This window comes from Kryptolebias marmoratus, linkage group LG6 (assembly GCF_001649575.2).
Source record: "Kryptolebias marmoratus isolate JLee-2015 linkage group LG6, ASM164957v2, whole genome shotgun sequence".
Taxonomy (NCBI): Eukaryota; Metazoa; Chordata; class Actinopteri; order Cyprinodontiformes; family Rivulidae; genus Kryptolebias; species Kryptolebias marmoratus.
Genome location: NC_051435.1, coordinates 15,242,082 through 15,264,665, shown reverse-complemented (window position 1 = coordinate 15,264,665; position 22,584 = coordinate 15,242,082). Strand labels below are relative to the sequence as shown.

At 42.5% G+C, this 22,584-nt stretch overlaps 2 protein-coding genes across 8 annotated transcripts in view; one reads left to right on the top strand and one right to left on the bottom strand.

Moving 5' to 3' along the window:
* Positions 1-2,211: 2,211 nt before the first annotated feature.
* On the bottom strand, positions 2,212-16,973 carry pou2f1b (POU class 2 homeobox 1b). Of its 7 annotated transcripts, none has more exons than XM_017410384.3 (15): positions 16,882-16,973; positions 10,572-10,631; positions 9,902-9,987; positions 9,100-9,195; positions 8,043-8,219; positions 7,828-7,948; positions 7,638-7,729; positions 7,326-7,499; positions 6,775-6,916; positions 6,370-6,524; positions 6,028-6,201; positions 5,729-5,843; positions 4,830-5,163; positions 4,652-4,740; positions 2,212-3,897 (listed from the first exon to the last, which is right to left on the bottom strand). In XM_017410384.3, the coding sequence occupies exons 1-15, from the start codon at positions 16,925-16,927 to the stop codon at positions 3,626-3,628; spliced, it is 2,133 nt and encodes a 710-aa protein (XP_017265873.1). In that variant the 5' UTR covers positions 16,928-16,973; the 3' UTR covers positions 2,212-3,625. The 7 variants fall into 7 exon arrangements, with proteins under 7 accessions (XP_017265873.1, XP_017265874.1, XP_017265876.1 ...); XM_017410385.3 differs by having other exon boundaries at positions 6,028-6,198; XM_017410387.3 differs by having other exon boundaries at positions 6,370-6,515.
* Positions 16,974-21,063: 4,090 nt separating this feature from the next.
* LOC108232391 (cell surface A33 antigen) overlaps positions 21,064-22,584 on the top strand; it is a 7,722-nt gene continuing 6,201 nt past the window's right edge. The window contains exons 1-2 of the mRNA XM_017410154.3: positions 21,064-21,231; positions 21,464-21,630. Of these exons, the coding sequence (XP_017265643.1) occupies positions 21,180-21,231; positions 21,464-21,630 (219 nt within the window). The 5' untranslated portion in view covers positions 21,064-21,179. The remainder of the gene's footprint in view (positions 21,232-21,463; positions 21,631-22,584) is intronic.

The window sequence follows — 22,584 nt, the reverse complement described above, 5'->3', positions numbered from 1 at the left end:
ATCAGTTCCTATTGTAGTTTTTTTGGTCAGCATAAAAATTAAAAAAAAGAAAACAGATTGAGGGGAAATATTATTTTTGCGTTAGCATGATAAACACTACATTCAGTCATGATAACATACTAGTTCAAATATAAAATATGAATATCTTACAAGCGTTTATATATATATTTATATGAATAGAATTAAGAAAAGATCGTTTCTCTAATTCTTAAGTCTTTCCTCAGATAAATATTTCAGTAACATCCTATGATGCCAGCTGGTTCGTCGCGCCAGCGGGGGCCTCGGAGCGCTCCCCGGAGACAGAGGAACCAGCGGCACGAGCAGCCGGCCGGACGGACGCCCACCCACCAAGCTGCGAAGAGAAAGGCTTTTACTTTGGCAAGAAAGATCTCCAAAAAAATAAAAAATAAAATTATACAGAAACCAGGAAATACCCCATAAATAGTAGTACTAGAAAATAGCAGTAGTAGGTTGTCCATTTTTTTTCTTATTTTGTTAAACGTACGGCGAGCCTGACGGTACATTCTACAACGTTCTACACAGAAATGTCTAAAAGGTGAGTCTTATGTTGAAATGCTGCTGAGGTATATTCAGTCTAAAGTTGAAAAAAATATTAATAATTTAAAAAAGAAAAAAAAGGGATAACATGGACATTTCACTGCTTACATCCACAAAATAATCACTGCAGTTATCGTTTGGATGCACGACGATGCTACTTTTGCGTGGGGTTGGAACTAAAGTGATGTTTTCTCCCACAGCTGCGTTGGGAAAAACAAACAAAAAACAAGAGTTTGGCAGGTTTTAAACTCGTCCACAGAAGCATTAGGTTAATGGTTCGGAGTGGCGCCAAGAAAAGGTGATCAGATCTATGCATTTACAGAGGTGAGCCCCCCACTGCCACACGGCGGGGGAGGTCAGAACTACAAAACCCTGATTTTCACAGGATGTAGTCGTAAAGCTATAAAGCAGGGGTGGACAACCCTGGTCCTCGAGGGCCGCTATCCTGCAAGTTTTAGGCCCGGTCCCAATACTCTCACTCCACCCTACGCCCCTCGATGAAGCGTGTGCTCAGTCGAAGTTCACAGAAGGGTTCGTGTGCGCAGGTTACAAGAAAATCGGAGAATCATCGTCTTACGCCTTTGTGTTGTTACTGCGACATCCAACATGGCGGACCGGTTGCTGTTTTGGCATTTTAATAAGGTGCCAGTACAATTTTAATAGTACAGTGAAGGTATTTTTGCACTGCTTTATTTGTGACAGATGCAGCTTGCTCTGTCATCACCGCCATATTTCTGCCGTTTAATTCAAAACCCTTTTATTATCAGTAGAGAGAATAAAAAACAATTTAAAACGTCACATGCAGCAATGAATTGTGAGTAAATACTTTGGCGAAGTCTGACTGAATGTGGACTTAGACAGAGGGCGGATGTAGTACAGAAAGGGGGCGGGGCTAAAGAGCACTCCGGAGAATTGGGACGCACTACACACTCGAACCCTTCAGCATGAACGCGCATTTGAAGAACACGAGGGTGGAACGAGGGTGCAGGTGTGAGTATTGGGACCAGGCCTTACTTGTTTCTCTGCTCCAACACACCTGATTTGAATCAGTGTGTCATTAACAGGCCTCCGCGGAACACAAAGAGGTAATTTAACCACTGAATCAGGTGTGCTGGAGCAGGGAAACAAGGAAAACGTGCAGGATGGTGGCCCCCCGAGGACCAGGGCTGACCACCCCTGCTATAAAGGAAGCATGCAGGCCTCTCGACAGCTCGGCTCCATCAGGAGCTCCAGCAGCAAGTCGGTAAAGCTAGGTTTTTGTGATCCAGCAGCACCAAATCGGGAAAAATCTGGGATCGACCGAGGCGGGAGACGAGAAAAAAGAAAAAAAAGAAACAAATAAAATAGAGTTATCTGTGAAGAGTGGAAATTGTGAGAACAGCAACTGGCGTGCTCCGACAGGCACGGCAACTACTGAGTACAACCACTTTGGTTCAAGCTGTTGTTTTATGGCTGAACTGTAGCACAAACAAACCAACCCGCTCCACTATGGTTTAGAAAGCTTTAGAAATGCTACCATGAGGGATTAGAAAAAGAAACGAGCCATCAAATGGCTCACAGGAAACCAGATTACGCGTCGAGGGCAAAGCCCAGGTGGTAACGATACTAAATAAAGCCAACCCACAAATCCCCCGTATTTTTGGTCAGTTGTGCTGCCAATTAAAAATTGAGTGAAGAAACATTTAATCAAATGAAATAATCTTTGGAAAATGATCATTAAAATATTGCATTTTCTATATTCTGTTGACAACAAAGAGAGAAAGTTTGTACTCATAAATATATCGACTAAGCTACACCGACTACACACAGCGACTATTTTAACAAATATTTTTGGTATATCTTAAAGTAGGTATTCATTCCTCCCAAAACAGGCAGACTGCAGCTCATCGATCCAGTTTTTTGGTACAGATACTGTGCACAAGTAGATACGACAGTACTACTATTAAAAAGAAAAAGAAAACACAATAAACCCCCCCCCCCCCCACACACCCACCCAAACAAAAACAAAATAAAATAATCAAGCCAACGCCACCATACGACAGGTTCAACACTGCAGAATACGGTGGACCGCACAGCTGCTAAAAAGAGCGCGCCAACATCAACTTTCCCGCTTCTGGTACCAAACGTGAGATCCCGTTTTTAAATATATATATCACGACCCAAATCCCCGTCGCTCAGAGGCAGACCGGCGGTGTCTGCAGCTCGCTTTAAAGCTCTAAAAATGTAACGAGTCATTTTCCGTCAGTGTCAATACTCCACACCTAGACCGTCATTTTACAAAAGCTTGGTGGCGCCGTCGCCACCACAGCAAAATGGAAAAGTCAGTGTTTCCAGAGAAGAGACTCGGAGAGAGACACGCGCTCCCTCCGACCCTTAAAGCAATGATAACCTTTATATATCGGCCACTTATTACTTGTTTTTAAAGCCTTATAACCACGATTACAAAGTGATAGTTAATCTTAACTTAATATTAGTATTAAACAGTTCTTAAAATATATATAAAAACAATAAACAGTAAAGTTAAGGAAACGTTCCTAAAGTATAACTCTGATATGATTTAAGTCAAGGCCTGTCCAAAAGAAAAGAAATATAAAATAAAATAAGGGTGATGCACAAACCCCTGTTAAGTGATGAGGAACATTGTGAAATTAGTAAAAAACGGTGACGTTTGAATGTTAAAAGACGAAAGTTTTTGGTTTTAGTTAGAAGTATCTCAGAGAAAATTCTGACCTGCAATCAGGAAGATATTTATGTACATCACTATGAACAGTTTGATGGTGCCGAGTTGGTTTTTCCTCGAGCAGGCCAACAACAGTGTTTGTGGAAAAAAGGTTCAATCAAAAAAATTAAAATAAAATAATAAAAAAAAACGTAAAAGATAAACTAAACCCAATCATATTGGAGGTTGTTTTCTTTTTGGTGGCAGCGCAAAGATTAAATAATGTTAGATACAATGTAAAGACTGTGGGGGTGGGGTGGGGACACCACCTGGACCCCCACATAGTGTGACAGGAGTAGTGTTCAACGCAGGAAACGAGCCGTAACTCGGGCCGCGGCCCGAGACACCTCACTGAGCCTTGGAGGCAGTGGTAATGGTCGAAGTCTGCACAGGCACGGCAGCGGAGGCGGCTTGATGGTGGGCGTCGGCGGTGACCTGGAGCCCGCCCGTCCCGGCCGACAGCAGGCTGACGGGGTTGCTGGTGAGCAGCGACAGGTTCTGGGGGCTCAGGAAGAGCGGCGTGGTTACCAGGCTGGGCGTGCTCGCCGCTGACGTGTTGGTGAACAGCAGGTTGCTAGCGTCCAGAGACGGGAGGGAGATCGTGCCGCCCGATGCCAGCGCTGCGAAGAGACGGAGGAGCAGTTTGAAGACTTTTAGACAGGCCTATCATTTATTTGTTTGCGTAAGTAATTCCTCTCAGTACAGATTCATCTAAAATGCAGGGCATGATTTAATTTGTCCTAATAATGCAAATGTGTCCTCTTTCAGTGCTTATTACACAAATTAATCTATTTTAGCCATGAAGCTTTGTAATTATCTTTTTGTTCTTCTCAATTCGGTCTAATCATCTGTTATAAACTAATTCAGTTATTCTAACACAGAACAGTAGGGATATGAACTTTCACAAATAGAAAAATAACTATCAGTGTATTTCGCAATGAAATACTATTAAACTCTGTACAGGCTGTGCTGCCACACCCTGACAGGTCTTTAAATAGGTTAGAAAAGTTATCAGCCACAGCTTTCTGGAATTGGCAGACATCAACAAGATTATATAATTTCTATTTCTATATCCTAAAACACATTTTTTCCTCCTAAACCTTGTGCTTCTCTTGGGTGAAAATGACCCCTGAGGCCTCGGCCAAATTTAATCACAAACAATGTTTATTCACGGATATAGTTCTATTTAATCCTTCCATCTAATATATATATAGGCATGGCCATTTTAAGTAAACTCTCCTGCTGTCCTTGTGTGAAAATAACCCCCGAGGCCTCAGCTATAAAACTGATATCTCCAGGGTCATTTTGACCCAAGGGAAATCTGCATTCTTGTATATATTGGATCAGAAAATATCTGTTGTGTCACTAACCCACCTTGAATAGTAGCCAGGGTGTTATTACTCATGAGAGCAGGACTGAGCGCACTGCCGAGCCCCCCGGGAGCCAGACTGAGGAGGGCACCCCTGAACGTACAAATAAGATCATTCAGATCAACAACAACAGCTTAACAAGAGACAACCTTGTCGTTTATCTGGATGTGGCGCACACAAACCCTGGAGCGAACTGGGACGACGTCATCAAGCTGGGGTTGAGCCCCGCGGCAGCAGCAGCCATGGCTGCAAAGCTGGAACTGGTGGACAGCTGGGCAGCCCCCTGCAGCGCCGCGGAGAGGCCCGAGGCCGCCACCATCACCTGGCCCGTGCCTAAACTCGTAGCTACAGATGTCGGAGCTTGCGAGACAATCGTCTGAATGGTGGCTTTGCTGTCTGTGGACGAGGACGGAACAGTTGTCGTAGACGGACTGATAGACGGAGAGCAGGTCGATGTGGTGACTACAGGTGCAGTGGAAATGACAGATGCAGTGTTTGTGGCTCCAACGGTTGTGCCTTAAGTAAAGAGAAAACAGGATAATTCTGACACTTAAGATGGGTTCCCGTGCATATTTACAGCTTCTTCTCATTTACCAAGCATATAGGAATTAAGACTTCCAACCTCAGATTAAAAACTGAAAGTATTCCCATCTACACAGGATATTGTAGCGTTGAACATAGATTGAAAAGATTGAAACCATTCTTCATATGTAACACAAAGAGCAAGTTTTACATGTATAAGAACAGTAATGCTTTTCTGTTTTGTTCTTTGTAAAGTTAAAAGAATAGTAGATGACAAGCTTTCTACTTCACCTCACAATCTTGCAGCTAATAATGAGCAGCTAAAACTTGAAAAACATGTTTCTAATTGTCACCATTCAGCCACTGTGATTATATATGCATCAGAAAAGTACATATTCATAGGTCTGTGCTTACTGAGTGAAGCATATGAGTACATTTACAGCAGAGTCACTTTAAGACACGTAGGGATTATTTTCTTTAAAAATATGTGTAGCTTTGGTAAACAGATGAGCTTGAGATCAGAACTACAACCTAAAAACGCAGCGCAGAACAAACTCACCTGTGAAAGTCAAACTGGAGACGCTGGTGCTGGTGAGAGGCATCACTGGGTTTACAGTCAGAGTGGTGGATGTGTTAATAGTTGGACTGCTAACAAAGCTAGCTGTGCTCGCCACCTGAGGAAGGACATTATTTACCTTCAGCTTCAAACCAACAATAAACTGAACCAGCTTGGATAAAATCCGAGTCAACAGAACAACTAAGAACATGGCCTTTAATGATCTCCACTCTAATAACATAAACCTACAAACATAAAACAAGAATGTAAAGAACTGTCAGTCCAAGTGTGTCCATATTTACCAAAGGGCTACTGGGGGTAAAGATGGTTTTCATGGGGGTGTTGCCACTGCTGGGTGGATTGATCCTCTTCTCTTTCTGTCGGCGATTGCAGAACCAGACCCGAATCACCTCCTTCTCCATGCTGAGCTGGTCAGCGATCATCGTGATCTCTTCAGAGGTAGGTTTTTGGTTCTGCTTGAAAAGGGCAAAGAAGCCAGGGATTCCCGGTCAGCACTGAGGGAACTACTCAAGCATGTCACATTTAAAAAAAAACAAACTACAACCCTAGTTTAAATGCATAACAATGATGGGGTTTTTTTGCAAAGATCAGTAATGTGGATTTCAGGAATATGAGTAACTCACCTCCAGAAAGCTCTTTTCTAAGGCCACTCGAATGTTGGTCTCGATACTGGTCCTTTTCTTCCGTCTGCGGTTGATCCCCTCCATGCCCATGCCCGGAGAGCCCAGGACACTTGGGCTGGACAAGGCCTGGTCAGATGTCAGGTTCTCTGCACAAACAGCACCGACACAAACGAAGGGAAGGGAGGTAAAGACGAGGTATGTAACGCAACAAAACAAGCCCACTCTTTTTAGGCAGCAGCTGTAGAGCTATTTACTCTTTACAGAGCTGCCTGACACCTCCTGCAACCTTGATGCTTTAGGAGTTTGAGTGAGAACCATCCTGGGGTTCTAAAAAATAAACTAACAGGTGCTTTATACCCCATGTCCATTACAGAAGAGATCATTCAGACGGGTTCAGGGACAAACCTGCATCATTAAGCCACTTCTCCAGCAAAGGCTTGAGTTTGCACATATTCTTAAAGCTCAGATTCAAGGCCTCAAAGCGAGAGATGGTAGTTTGGCTGAAGTCATTTCCATACAGCTTCCCCATGGCCAGGCCGACGTCCCCCTGTGAGACAGAGAAATATGAGTTGCATAAATTATTAAAGTTCCTCTGGTCTCCTGGCTTTGATTAACATCCTAAAAACTAATCTCTGTTCATCAAAGTTGCATATTTAAAAGGTTTTTTTTGTGTGTTCCATAAAAATATTCTGATCATACCTTAAAAATGACCTAAATGTGACCTTAGACTTTTGCTTCATTTAATAAGTTTGGATCTGTGAATACCCAAGGCTGAACACACAACATGTTCAGAATGATTTAAATTGTTATATCTAGTTTGATCAAAGAAGTATTTTACACAAATCTACATATGAAAACATCCACAGGTGTCCATAGTCAAAAGAAAAACATATATTTGCAAATCTAAATATAACCGAACCTGCATTTATTAACCAAATCGTTTCAGAGCTGCGCACCTGAGTGAAGCCCAGTTTGATCCGTCGCTGTTTGAAAGTCTTGGCAAACTGCTCCAGCTCCTCCAGATCACTGGGCTCCTCCAGGGTGGGGGTGTCCAAGCATTTGGGTGGTGTCTGACTGTGGGGCAGGGTCTGAATGTTTGTGACTGCTGTGGTGCGGGATGGAGATGCAGGCTGCAGAGAACACAGAGAAATAACAAATGTGAAAGAAAACTGAATACATGTGTTAAAAAAGGTGAAAACCTATGAAGCTTTGGATATATCTAGAAAACGTATCTGCGGTACGTTGTTTGGAGTTTCGTCTTTACAAACCTGAGTTGCGAGGGTGATGCTTGGCTGAGTCGGATGAAGGTTAGCTTGGCTTTGAGGTAGTTGAGTAAGAAGACTCTGGGGTTGCAAAATGCCTTAAGAGTCAAAGCCAAATGAGAAGAGGAAGTATGACAATTGAACAACTATTTCTCAATTCTGTATCCAAATCTAACAGTGAGAGTGCTTTAGTCACCTTGTTGGGCCGGCGGCGTCTGTGAGATGATAAACTGGGTGGGCTGCAGTGGCGCAGCGATGGGGTGGCCAGACTGAACCAGGACAAACTGAGGCAGGCTTAGACCTTGTGGTTGTAGCTGCTACATACCAAAAACAAAAACAAAAGGTTCATAGTTCAAACTGTGTATCAGGATTTGCAAACACTTTGATGATGAATGGACAGTTTTGACTTACGGGGGCGATCTGGATGGGCTGCGACAGGGGCAGCTGGGTAATCGGTGTGGCCGCCGTGGCTGAGATGTTGGCCCCGGTGGTGCTGTTCTGCTGGCTGGCTGAGTGCTGCACGGCTGCAGCCAGGAGCTGAGCCTGGGCCTGCTGAAGCAACAGCTGCTGGGCTGGGCTCAGCGTCAGCTGAGGAGACGGCAACAGAGAAAGCAGAAAGTGTTCATGCATTGTAAGTTGAATAAATCGGACAGACTATTAAAGTTTAGTCTTCGATACCCATGAAAGGTTTATTGTCGGACACAGTGTCAGCTGTAACTTTACTGGAGAAGACCTTTGACCGAGCAGGATCATTTGCATGTTATTATAAACAAGTATGGATGTATCGGTTGGAAAACTTTACTAGTTATTATTAAAAATTCACTTTATTAAAACTTGCCTTGCTCGTGTCCTGTCAGTAACATTATCTAAACTTGATTAGATAGTTTTGCTAGCTGCGTCTGTTCACCGAACAAAACCGTTCTTCAGTTTTCCTTTAAGATTTAACCCTATGTGGAACATTTCCCTTTCCCAAGTCAAACTATGCATTTGTGCAAACTTTTCTCATAGGTATTGAAGTGTGACTGAAACTTGATAAACACACAGGCAAATGGAGAGAAGACTCATGCACGTGAGCCAGGCAAAAGTGCAAATGAGTATGCTGATGTCACGTTCAAACACAAATCCACATACACAGTAAACATTCACTTCTGCATAGCACAGCAGCAGCCGCAGCAGCTGTCTGCCTATTCTCTACTACAGCAAGGCCTCGGGGAAACATGGAAATGAAATGTCACATGGCTGTTCTGACGGCGAGTTCTCAAATAGAGACTGAAAGTCCGAATGCACCCCACCATTTTCGGTTATGGAAGAACTTCCATGTAAACTAAAGAACCGCGGGGATGAGCAGGCAAGCAGGCAGAGAGGAGACCGGCTTCATCTCAATCAACAGGCAAGAGGCCGTTTCAACAAGTGTCTTGAAGACAGGGACGCACGTAAGGTCAAAACTGAGAGCAGCGGGGCCACTTACGCCAGCAATCTGTCCCCCGGCCAACATTAGCTGGGTTTGAGGCAGTACGCTCTGCTGGACGGAGGTCGGAAGAGCACCCGAGTCTTCAGACTTAGACTAGTGAAGGTAAAGTAGAGAGGGCGACTTAGCTTTGTGCCATAATAAGAACAAGACACAATTTGTTTCCAATAAAAGCAACTCTGATGACTACTTCATTGAGACATAAGGCAGCATCCTAAAACAAAACAAAAAAAAAATAGCTGAAACTAAACTGAAAACTAATTTTTTCCCTACCTAAGTGGCTTTGTCAGAATGTGCCTGTAGTCTTTGAGCAGTGACGGGAATTTAAATTAAAAAGGCAGCGATAAAGTAGGTATTTAAAATGTGCCGCAGCCTTCAGAGACGAGGAAAGTAAAGTGAAGGGAGGGGAGAGCGGAGATGCTAATTAAAATAACTGTTATGCAGAGCATGTAAATTCTGCATAGATTTGCATATTCTCAGCCATCTGTTTCCGAGCAACCGCAGAGCAGCTAATTAGCATACAGGCTTGATTAATCTGCCTAGTTGCCAGGCGACACTGAGGGAGCCTGGCTCATTTAAATGAACTCTTTTTGTGAATGTTTGTGTGCAGAACACCATACACCTCTTCCAATTTTAGTCATTTTTGCTTTATTTGTTTCAGTTTCAGTTATCAGCTCACTTTAAAGACACGGTTCGACTGAGGCGTCGTCGCGTGAAAACATCTGTTACACGTCTGTTGTTTCAATCAGAAAACAAACAGGAAAACAAGAAAGGGTGTTTTGGCTATGCGTGCCTGATGTACCTGTTGGAGGAAGGAGGGGGGAAGGGCATTAGCAATTGTGGTCGGCACCGTCTGCCTCTGAAAGTCCAATCCATTGGTTTGGATTCCTGAGGAAAGAAACCTGTTACTGAAATGAACCGGATCAAACATGTTGTTTTTAATTATTAACATCCCTACTGTGGTTTAACTGACTACAGAACGCAAAAAAAGAGGAACACAGAAAGCCCAGTGGACTCCAACTTGAGAAAACAAATGTTTTCAGGTGAGAGGAAACTAGATAACAAACACATTATTAAAAAGGACAGCGCATTGAACAGCTGCCTGCATCTGTTTAATTAAAGACTGATGCATTATCGCAGCAGTAAGTGTTTAGGTTTTGTGTATTAAGAACTAAAAGCATACAATATCAGCTAAATTAATTTGTTGCCACATAGTAAGAATATAACGCCGTGTTACGAATCTTCAACTGCATCAAACTATCCTGAAGCATTGAGATTTAACTAAACAGTGACACAAATGAGGGAAACTGCTTTGTGGCAACTATTTACAAAAATTAAGGATTACTTACAAAGATTACCATTACTGAGAACTTTGATTTATTCTGTAAAAATGTTTAAAAAATAAATGTAAGCTATCAATTAAAAAACCTGTTGATTTGATTTCAATTAAAAAAAAACTTGAGGTCACTCACCGGTGTTCCCTTCGCCACTTTCCATTTCATATTTAGTAGTTTCTAACTTCACTTTAGTATCTGAAAGAGCCACAAAGACACATAATGAGACACAGTAAAACATATTCTTCACTCGAAATAAAACAAACATTGAGGAATCAGACAAAAAGTAAAGGAAAAGAACTAGCTGATGATATGATAATAAGAAACACATCCTGACATTTTGATGCAAATGTGCCAGATTACCATTTCCTGTATGGCACAATGACTCCAACCAACAATAAATCCCCACTGAGCTCCATCGCAGCCTCGTCACAAACTCACCCGCTCTTGCTCCACCTGCATTTTCCAGCATGGCTGCTGAGGAACCTGTCAAGTAAAACCGCCTCGACCCGGGCGAGCCCACCGACAGGATGTCCAGCGCTCGCCTCTTCCTCCCGCCCGCCCCCTCCCTGCCCTCGCTCTCGGCTGGTCAGCGGCGAGCGGAGCACGGCTTCAATGCAGCCACAGACACAGTGGCGGTGTCCACCACACGGTCTGCTGAACAACACTGGGATACACACGCTGGGAAAGCCAACGGGGTTTAGGCAAACAGCTCTCCTTGCCTCCCTCTTTTCTTTTCTCGTAGCTCTGCCCCCTTTTTTCCCTTCTGCTGTGCCCTCTTTGCACTCCTTCTCTCTCTCTCCAAGATTGCCTGTACTTCTGAAAAACTTCTCCCTCTTGCTGGAATGAAACAAACGACAAGTGCAGCTGGCAGCCTCCTTCAACACCCCCTCACCCCTTCTTCCAAGTCTATAATGAAGCATAATCAGTATTCAGCTGATTAAAGTCGTATGCAAATCTACCCCTGCCTCGTTAGCAATGCAAGGCTTTGAAGTCCTGCGAGCAACGCATTTCACACCGGGCTCTGAAAGCTTTCTGCATAATTTAAACCCCTATAAATATTTATCAGCTCATTAGCATATTAATTGGATGGCTTTTGGAGGACGATAAAAAACAGGGGAATAAGGACGACGGAAAAAGTGCTCAAACTAGCACTTGGCGCAGCGGAGGGAAGGGAAGGCAGCAGCACAAGCCCAATTACTGCGAGAGTGCAGGCCTAAAAAGTAATTAGCTAAACTCAGGTAAAGGGCCGAAGATACCCAGAGTGCAACACGAGCTCTGTCAGCAGTGGGCTACGCGATTTAGAAAGGTGAACTTCACTGACGGAGCAGGAGCCATGGAGACCAGGTCGAACCGCTAAGACGAGAGAGGGGAGAAGAGGGTGGGGTGGGGGGGACTCACTCAATCGGAAATAAATAACTCCACAATAATCCACCACAAGCTTGTCATTACTGCAAGAACCCCCGTGGTTAAAGCATTCCACAGCGCCTGGCTGCAGAAAGTGGGTGGCGGGCTGCTGGCGTCTATGTTTATGAAGTGTTTAGATTAGTTTTACATTCCATTAGTGTTTCATTTTGAGGCACTTTTAAATTCATTTCCAGCGTGCGCTGAGAGTTCATGCTAATGCAGCCAAGTTGTGGGGGCTGAACGGGTTTCCAGTGAATCGGAGACGCTGGAGTGGAATGCAGGACTGTAAGTGGGTCTGCAGGGGAAGGGGGCTTTCCAGCTAAAGCCACAACAACGAGTGCTGGCTGGAGCTCTGATTAACCTCTGCACTCATCCCACAGCCGGACGAAACCTACTTACATGGTAGCTGACCAAAGCAAACAATGATGCCACAAAGGATCGTTGACTTCAGCACTGTTCAACACCTCATCAATGAAAATTCAACATTTAAAAAGACCTGTATGTTATCAGTTAAATCCAAAATAAAAAATAACTTGCATGGCAACCTGTAGATGGTGGCCTAATAACTATTACGACATAAAATTGTAATCTGTGTAATCATTTCTCCCACAAGTCAGTTTTTAGTTTTAGCCGCACATTTACTCAGAGGAGGGTGTTGCACAAAGAGCGGAAAATATCAGGAAGATATTGTCTCAAGGAGGAGTGCCTGAGAGTTTCAGAAACTAATCTAGTCTTCAAGCAAGCAAATGAGAAAACAAAAGGAGATGCGAATGCAAAGTCAGTGATCAGCAGCTCACTCCAACACATGTAGCTTCCTTGGTTGAGTGGCTTGCAAAACCTCGCTGTGGAACAATGCATTAAACAAATATCCTGCGTGGAGAATTTTAAACCGTTATCTCATTAGCACTGTAATATGGGAAGGCTGGCTGAATACTGCAGGGACGTTAATGTGAGCTGAGAGATTCAACGTGAGGCAGAGCAAAAACCTAATGAGCACATCCCCATTCTGCTTTGCCACCTTTATTCTTTATGTTCAACACAGAACACAATGAGACTACTTTTTCAAATTTGGGTTTCTTTTTTTATCCCCTCGCCTTTAATCGATGACAGATCATCTTTAAATTTGAGACAATTAAGTCAGCGACGTATAGCTTTCCCAACCAAATGCTGCATCGACATGAATATTTAAAACGACTGAAAACCAGTGAGTGTATTAAACCAAAACAGTGTGACAACAGAGAGCACAAGCTGCAACACTGGACTGAGCCCACAAATGAGCAGAATACAGAGTAATCTGATGAACGGTAATGGGTCTAACACCTCTGTAAGCTACCGCGGTATCTCTCTTGGGTGGTCATTAGGCAACTGTCTATAGACTAGGTGGAAAATTCAATCTAGCCACATTAAAGTAGGAGTTCTCCGGGACGGCGTTGAAGAATATTCAACTACCTCCATTAAGTACATGCAGAGGTTAGCCACAAGACTGACTGCTGCAGTTCAAATCCACATTTACATGAACCTGTTAGGGGGATTGATATTTGTATCGACTCCTGTTTATTAGTGTGTGTAAAAACACCACCCTCGACTGTTTGTTCCACAGCTCTCCTCTTTTAGACCCGTCTATTAAAGCCAGCACAACTGGAGAACAATATTGTGAACGGTCTGGGGAGTTTTCTCTCCCCCCCCCCCCCACACACACACTTAGGCCTCTTTCTAAACAATAACTACAGTGTTTTAAAAGCTGTTTTGCACCATTAGCAGCTAAAAAAGCTTTAGACGGGGGAAAAACAAAAGTGTACTAGCAATCTTAATTATGCCAGACACATGACAGCCGTTACGCAGGAACAACACGGAGGTAGATGCAACTTATAGGTTTCAATTTTTCCCTGAAAGTAACTTCTCTAAATGCTCAGCGCCTGCTGCTGTTTGTCTTTAAAGAGCTCCACGTTGTACTGATAACCAGAAATATTTTAGCCCAATGTATACTTCAGTTGCTCTGTTCACGATAACACATTCTTGTAAGGCATTGTTTAGAAAGGAAGGACTCACTTTAACAGAAATGCTCAGACAAAAAAAAAAACTAGTTTAAGTCCTGAGGATACAATAAAACTCTTATCTGAATTTTTTCTTCCTCCACAGTAAAAAGAGGCAGCTTGTCTGACTGAAGCCTGCATGGAGGCTCTCTCTGTACTTTGAGATGGCATGTCCTGAATTTATTACAGCGGGTGTTGCATTATTCATAACAAGCGTGTTTACATCCATGAATATTCATGACGAAACTACAAGGCTGGAATCAGGGTGGAACTGTAAAACTGATTAAATTAGAAAAGTAGCTTCAGTTTGAGGAAGACAGGATTATTTCTCATTTGGTTTTTTTGTTTTTAAAAGGAGCCCAGTTTATTAAATCATTTTTATTACAAAAATGAGATAATTCTAGGACAACCCTAAACAATCTTTCACATATAAAAGACTATTATCGTACACAAAATATGACCAAATAAACTCTTCCCTTGGCTATCGTTCGGACAAGAAATGTAACATAATATAATAATATAATATGATTGTCAATAAAACAAATTTACATGTGATATGCTAATTGTTGCTTAAGTCTCCCTTTGATTTCTCCATAATGATGCAGGAGGAGGTATAAAACTAGGTGAATTTATATCACAAATAAAATACAGCAGGTCTTCAGATTTAAAGTCAGGTTTTAGAAAATACTGCATTTTCATCAGACAGCCAACTTTCCCTTTTTAAGACGGTCAGCTCGTTCATTTACAAATCAAATAAATTCAATAACTCACAGCTATTTTCTGAAAACACAGGCTTCTGACCATCCATAATATGTTTACATAAAACCTGTCTTACAAAGGATTACACAACCGCCTGAACTGTACTTTTATGAGACAAACAGTATTTCATCATCACGGTTTTCAAGCACTTCAGAGACATTTATTTTCCTACCATTTGTTTATTTTGAGCATTTTACTTCTAATAATTTACGGGTTGAAGTTTAGTTTCAAGGCAAAATAAATTAAAAAAAAAAAAAAGTTCAGTATGAAACACGACCGTCAGAAAAATGTAAGAGTAAATTAAAATCAAAAGCATGAATTCCCTCTCGCAACAATCCCGAGTACATGTGTGTAGAGTTGGACAGACAAGGTTTTCACAAGGGGTTCACCTTTGACCTTGAAATCAATAGGGCTCATCCCTGACTCATGAGGTGTGCAGCTGCACGGTTTGACATTCCTACGTAACATGGTTCCAGAGTTACAGCACGGACAAGGTTTCCATAAAGATGTCTCTCCTGTGACCGCGACCGTTCGCACTGTGTCCTTGAAATCAATAGGGATCACCCCTGACTCATGAGGTGTGCAGCTGCACGGTTTGACATTCCTACGTAACATGGTTCCAGAGTTACAGCACGGACAAGGTTTCCACAAAGATGTCTCTCCTGTGACCGCGACCGTTCACACTGTGTCCTTGAAATCAATAGGGATCACCCCTGACTCATGAGGTGTCCAGCTGCGGTCTGGCATTCCTACGTTAAAGGGACTCGGACAAGAAGTTGTCTGGACGGCGCCATAACATCACATACCCCTTCTTAGGCCAGGTGTATAAATAAAACCTAACACCAAGCTTAAATTAACTGAAAGAAACACAAGATAATTAGGTGAAAATATGCATGTCGGATAATTAACTCGCGTTTCAAGACCGTCACACTCGCAGTCACTAGAACAGACTTGTTTAAAATAAACTAAATGACTGAAACTGTGCGCTCATGCTGCGTCTTGCCCGGTCATGAAACCCACAGGGAGAATAATAATAATAATAAAATTAAAAAAAAAAAAAAACCCTCCTGCCAGTTATTACTGTGTCCTTCCGGACCTCAGCACCCCTCCCTGTGCCTGTGGGGAGGAGAGGGGGATACACAGGTACAACACAGCTAACTCCCAGGACAAAAGAAGAAAAGGCATAAAACAAGTTTTCAATTCCCACCTATTAGAAAACTACGAAAGTGGCGCAGATAACTTTAGTAGATTATTAAACCAGCTAGAACCAGCAGGCTGCTCCCACAAGGAGAGGAGGGGGGCAAAAAGTGCTCAGCCCAACTTTTGTAACTGTACTTCCAAACAAAAGGCGACAAACCCGGGGACTCAACTCCGAGGTTATGTCCCGCAGCTAATTAAATGTCGCGAGGGTTTCTCCAATTAGCCCCTCGGGCGGCGTGGTCCCGGCAGAAAGCGCGCTGGTTTTAGGCTTTTTTTTAGGAGGCTGTCCTGTGTTGTGCGGGGCTTCTGGGTTGGAATAATGTGCTGAACTCCGCACTCTGGTCGAGGGGAGGCCTACATGAATAACACAACAGGCTGCTGCGCCGAGCACAAAAGACCGAGGGGCAAAAAAAAAAAAAATGCTCTGCCATTTAAAAAAAAACCCTCAGCTCAGACGCACTGAGCCGACACGGTGCGTGAAGTCGTGTTGAGTTTAGATTAATATGCGTATTTTTTTTTAAATAACGAGAGAAAAGCGGGCTCAGCCACTGCCCAGCCGGTGAAATATGAATATGCAAACCGCTCTAAAAAAAGCCCCAGTGTGCATCAACACAAAGCCGAGCGTTAGCATCCGAGCTAACCCAGCTAGCGTAGCCGTTTCAACCCAAACTGCCGTCAGAAAACACACATCTGTGCGCCACACACGAGCCGGAGTCACGATGGCGATTACTAATAAAATATGCTAAGTTGTGTTTGTCGGCAGAGGTATGAATATGTAGCGGCGTACGGCCGTCTAATCACACAAAGGTGGGGGGGTGGGGGAGTGGAGAGGCATGTTTCCATGTATTTTACCGTCGCACTGCAACAGCTCGTTTCCTCCTCTCTGTCAAATTACAGTTGTGTGGAAGGGGGGAAAAAACCCTCAAAAAGCGCCTAAAATCCGGCTCGGCTCGCGGTCCCGCCGCGTCTCACCGTCGCTCTGTTGTTATAAATTGTAAGTAACGCAGTTTGAATATGAGTATGAATATGTAAAATGCTGTAATCATTACCTGGTGCTGAACTCTCATCTTGACTCGCTGCTCCTCCGTCCGCCATTTTGAATATTTAACCCGAAAATCCAGCCCCGAGCGCGCGCGCACGCTCACACAAACACACACGGGGCACGGACGCGCGCGCTCGGCTCATACATCCACGCAGGGACCAGAGCTGCTAGCTGCGGTTTATTTACATACCTAAATAATAACCCTGTTTTCCTCTCGCTACGAGTTTAAATGAATGAAAAAGAAAGAAAGCCTCGAGGGGAACTTTCAGGTTATTGTCTTATAGAGTATCCGCTGCATAGAAGCCTTTTAGGATGTTTCAAACTGCCTGAACTGACTTTAATACCACTCCAAACTCATTTTTTTTATTAATCCACAAGCATTCAGATGCAGAACTTTTATCATGAACAGTAAAATAATAGTTATGAATGAAAATCCAGTGATTTATTTTTAAATCTAAACATGCAGTGAATGAAATAGTGCTGATTTTGGTGTCATTTTTGCTGTGTTAACTATATTTTGCTGTTATCCAAGCTTAGTTAAAGGCCTGGAGAGATGAACTAACATCCTCTCATGATTAGAAATGATAAAGTCCAGCTTGTTTTGGTCAAACCTTTAAAATAATGTCATGTGCCATCTAATGCGATATCCCAAGATGCCACCCTGATGTGTTGTGAATGACTCTCAGCGACTACCACAACAAAGTTTGTCACTATATCTGTAAAACCAACAGAGCTGCAGTCGTTTACGTTGATTAGCTGTGGAATCGAACTGACTCCAAAAGTTAATCAGTTGCAAATTTTCACTTTCTGAGAGTTCTGTTCAAATTCGTCCACATGGTTCGGGAGATATTTTGGTAACAGACAGACAAAACGAACTCGCAGACACTCGGACTTGGGCAAAAAAAAGAATCTTCCGCCTTCTTTATTCAGCGGTTGGAGATGATTATTTCTGTTCGGGGTCAGAAGTCAGCGGACGAGAGGCGAGGTGGGGCCACATAGAGACAATCGACACACACTCCCTCACTCCTCTGGTCAGTTTAGAATCGCTAATTAACCTAACATGCATGAGTTTTTTGGAGTTCAGGAGGAAACCGGAGAAAACCCACACATGCTTAGGGGAGAGAGTGCAAACTCTGCTAAGAAAGGCCATTTCTGAGATTCAAACCCAAGTTCATTTGGACATGAGGTGACAGCGCCAACCACCACACCGCCGTTTAGCTTTCTTTCCCACTTTGGTTATAAACATCTGTAAACATCAGACACTGCTCGGAACCTTTTGGTGACCTCAGAAAGACAATGTCCCCACACCACTTCCTGCAAGTCGCCCTTTTTCGGGCCCATGTCTCGAGAACCCGTTCGATTACGTCACCTTTCGCTCCCAAAGAAAAAGCAGAGGAATTTACAGATCTAATGTGTTCACTTTCTTCTGCGTGTTTTCACCCTTCCACCTCCAGGTTTTTTGTTTCGCCACATTTCGCAAACATCTGGTTACGCCACCATCCAACATGACTAACCCATAACCCGTTTACACACCTGTCACAGGTGCTTCATGTGCTTCACCTTATAAACCTTGGCAATAAATAAACTGTTGAGCTGAAAGGAGAAAAGACAAGAGTCTTCTTACATGCCACAAACAAAAGGTTTAAAGCGAACAGATCGAACTGAGACTGAATCTATGTTAGTTTTTAGTTTACTGTAACAAAGGTGCATAGGCCTTTACCTGAGTTGACCCTGGGAACCATTAATGAGGTATCTGCTCCAGTTGATTAAATTATTCAACTAATGACGCTTTGAGGAAGTCCCACATTCCCCGAAGGTCACCTGGTGTCAGGCATTTCATTTATTTGCTCATGAAGTCGACAGGAAATTGTCACGACTGCCGCACAACACTAAATGAATCAAAGCCTGAGTCGCCATTCAAATGTGCGGCCTTGCTGGCATTTTGTTGTGGTGAGGGCTCTGCGCGGCACCAGCTGAGTTTGAACCGAACAAAATCGTGGTCGTCAAAGCGTGTTTGCACACCTGGAGAATGTGAATCAGGTGTCAGGAATCTGGGAACAAACCAAACGTAGTGAACGTGCCGCTTCCACAGCGTTCCACACAAGCAGAGGAATATGTCACTATACAGCAAGCGAGTTCCGTGTGGCGGATAAACAAGCTCGTTAAATTTTCATCAGAGTAATTATCTGTTCTTTTTATTTTGCAGTTAATGTGTCTCTGAAGCCGTCACGCGGAGTCCTCTGCGTTCCCTATACCTGATGAAATGTGCACAGTAAACAGTGGGTGGGGACACGGGGGTTCAGAAACAGCCAACAAGTTCATCCTGTCCTGCTTAATTACCTTTAATCTATTGCAAAAAAAAGCTTAGATCATACAGATAGATCTTACACGGAGCTGAAAACTAAATAAGAAAAAACTAAGACAAATTGATTAACTCCTGCTAACCTGCTTTTTATGGATGAAATGTGTTCAAAACCTTTAATAAATAACACGTTTTGCTGAAAAGAAGCATAAATTTATGAGTTGTCTGTTTGCTGCAAAGATAAGGAGTTATTTGTACATTCGTCTGTCATCAAATGTCCACATTTCTACTCCATTTAACCACTAATATTATTGATTTGTATGTGGTTTATATTAGAGTTTATTTATGATGAATTAAGTTCATCCAGCTAACTGTTGAAATTACTGCCGATCCCTAATAATGTGGAAATATTTAAAGACCGGCAGGTACGCTCATTAGCAAGCCTACATAAAATGCAAATGTAAAAAAAAAAAAAAAAAAAACAGCTGACTAATGAGGGAAGGAGTTTGACAGCAAAAAGAAAAGAAGATACATTTAACACAACAAAATGTCAAACACACAAGAAAAAGCAACACCAGCGAGCAGATTAATTTGAAAAATGAAACAGAAACGATTGAAAAGCTAACTAAAAACAGCCAAAATCAAATAAAACCCGGTGACAGTTCATTAAAATAGTTTACAGCATATCTAAAAACAGTAAAAAAAAGTGCACATTTAATGGTATTTGACAAACTGCATCACGTCTTTAACCATTGTTGGGCATCCAGCTGTTTTTAAGCTGGAACATGAGGTGATGGAGACGACTTCTCTTAACAGTCTACAGATAATTTTGTCAAGAAGCGACAGGTCAGTGTTGGCAAGTTTCATTATGGAAGGAACACGCCGACCTTAAAAATATCTGAAAATGAACAAGCAGGAAGCCAGTTCTGAATGATTGGTGTTTAGTTTCTCAGTCAGATCTGCAATACAAACACTTATTTTAGAGTGCTAATCCCTCGTCAGGCTCAGAAACACAATGAGAACTGATGTTTTGTTTATCCGCCAGTGAGAACTTGACCATACACAGAAAAAAGGAAGCTCCTATAACTCTTTCAGCCTTCTCTGGGTCTGAGCTCATTTAAGATGGACGGAACGCCAATGAATCAAAATTTGAAAACTTTTTCAGGAAATCACCTCCTCTTAAAGAAGAGGAAACAAATAGTTTATGTCAGCGCCCAGCTGAAGGGTGTGTGTAATGATATGTTAGTTTACAGCACCACATGTGGCATATTGTGACAATAGCCTTACCTGTTAACTTTTACATTTCTTTCTTTGAAGTTTTTATTCTGAGCACGTCTCTCTCAGTGCAAAACGTCTCACCTTACTCACTTAGCAAAGAGCAAAACAACAACAACAAAAAAAGAGCAGAAAACCTCCTGTGGTCCGGGTAAAAAATGAGTTCAGACTGTGTTTAATAAAAAACGGCTTTTTAGTCAAGTATTTTAAGTCATCTTGTTTTGTTTGAGTACACTGAGGGCCGGATGGAGATGATCCAAGGGCCGCTCCTGGCCCCCGAGCCACAGTTTGTGTTTTTTTTGCATTATATGTCAGTGCAACACTGCCACCTGCAGGATGAACTGAGCACAACACCAGACAGAAAACAAATATATGTCAGCTTTCTAAGAAGGTCAAAGGTTACTGAAACATTTATCTATCTATCTATCTATCTATCTATCTATCTATCTATCTATCTATCTATCTATCTATCTATCTATCTATCTATCTATCTATCTATCTATCTAGCCATCTAGCCAATCCAAACTCTAATTTAAAAAGAGAAATCCATCTGTGATTGGACCCCAGGTGACATGTGACACACACTGTTAACTCATTACCTGGAAGAGTGAACTCCTCCATACCTGGGAGTTCACCGTGAAGGTTAGGCGGCCTCCTGCTCCTCCTCGGCAGAAAGCATCTCTTTCAGGTTCCTTTAATTGGCGGATGATTTGATCTTCGTGTAAAAAATGACCAGAAGGATGGATCTGAGGTGGCAGAAGCTCATCTTTATACTCGCAGGTAGTGCTTATTTTCTTTTCTGTTTTCTAAAAACGTCTTTGCCCCACCTTTTTATGGCGCTGCCGCTCCTGTTAATCATTAGTTTAGCTTCAACCGGAAGCCGGATTATATTTTACTGAAGAGACCTACAGGTTAAAATAGTAACTTGAAACGATCACATTAAATCATAAAGTGACCGTCTCTGAGAAAACCAATGTCTCTGTGTCACTGTGTGTTTTCTGTTCCTTTCTAGTGCTTCCCTGCTGCTGGAGTTTGCAAGTGTCCATTCCAAACAAAGAACACAAAGTTGCCAAGGGGAAAGACGTTACGATAATGTGTTCTTTCGTCCCCGCCGTCACTGTGACAGACAGTTTCTTCCTCCTGTGGGAGGCTCAACCTGACGTTAGCGGAGAGCCTCTGGTAAGATGTGAAGACGGGTGTGTGCAGAGTCAAAAGTGGCTGGTTTGAAGATAATCTGGAAAGTTAAAACGTTTATAAAGGACAGTAAAGTTGAGGAAACGTAAAGATGCGTGTTACTGAAGTGATTTTAGCTGAATCTTAGAGAGGGAAATTTGCTCAAGTCCTTTATGAAATATCTCTTTATAAATTGATTTATTTCAGGGGAAGTATATAAACATACTCATTACTGGTAAGGTTTTAACATTTGTTCCACATTTGAAAATGTCAGTGATATATTTCAGCCTCACGATGATGTTGAATGAGTTCTAACTTCACTAAAGACAGACAAGTGTTCGTTGCTTTTATTGGACGTAGCGTAGTTGGTGAAACGGTACTGACCTTTGTCCAGAGGATGATGAATATGTGAGTCAGAGCAGCTCTGTGTACATAATTTACTGCTGCTCACGTGAATCAGAGGAAGAAGATTACCTTTACCTTTTCATGTCAGAGGGTTCTACACATCATGTAACCATGTTTTAGAGGGCGGCAAAGAAGCCGAAGAATAGGACACATTAAATAATCAGCTTTTATTTTGACAGGCATTAAAGCGATAAATCAAATGCGATAAACAATCATTATCTAACCTGTTGTAGATAGCTCTTAGACTGACCTCATTTAGAGCGAGGAATGAGTTATGAGTTTTGTGATATTTATCGTGTTTGGATTTTATAGTTAGGGTGTAGTGTGGTGTGTTTAGTGTTAAATTTATTCAGTTTTATTGTGTTTGAGCCAAAAAAAATGAGGCGATTTTTGAACGTGGAGCTCCAGCTTCTGTTGGAGGTTCAGACCCAGAGATGATGGAAGGAGAAGCTCAGAGGCAGAGATGGAGATAAACATATTAATAATAATAATAAAAAGAGTCTTGGACAGACAGTGAGGACTTTGTTGATGAACTAGGTTATCCATTATTTTTTT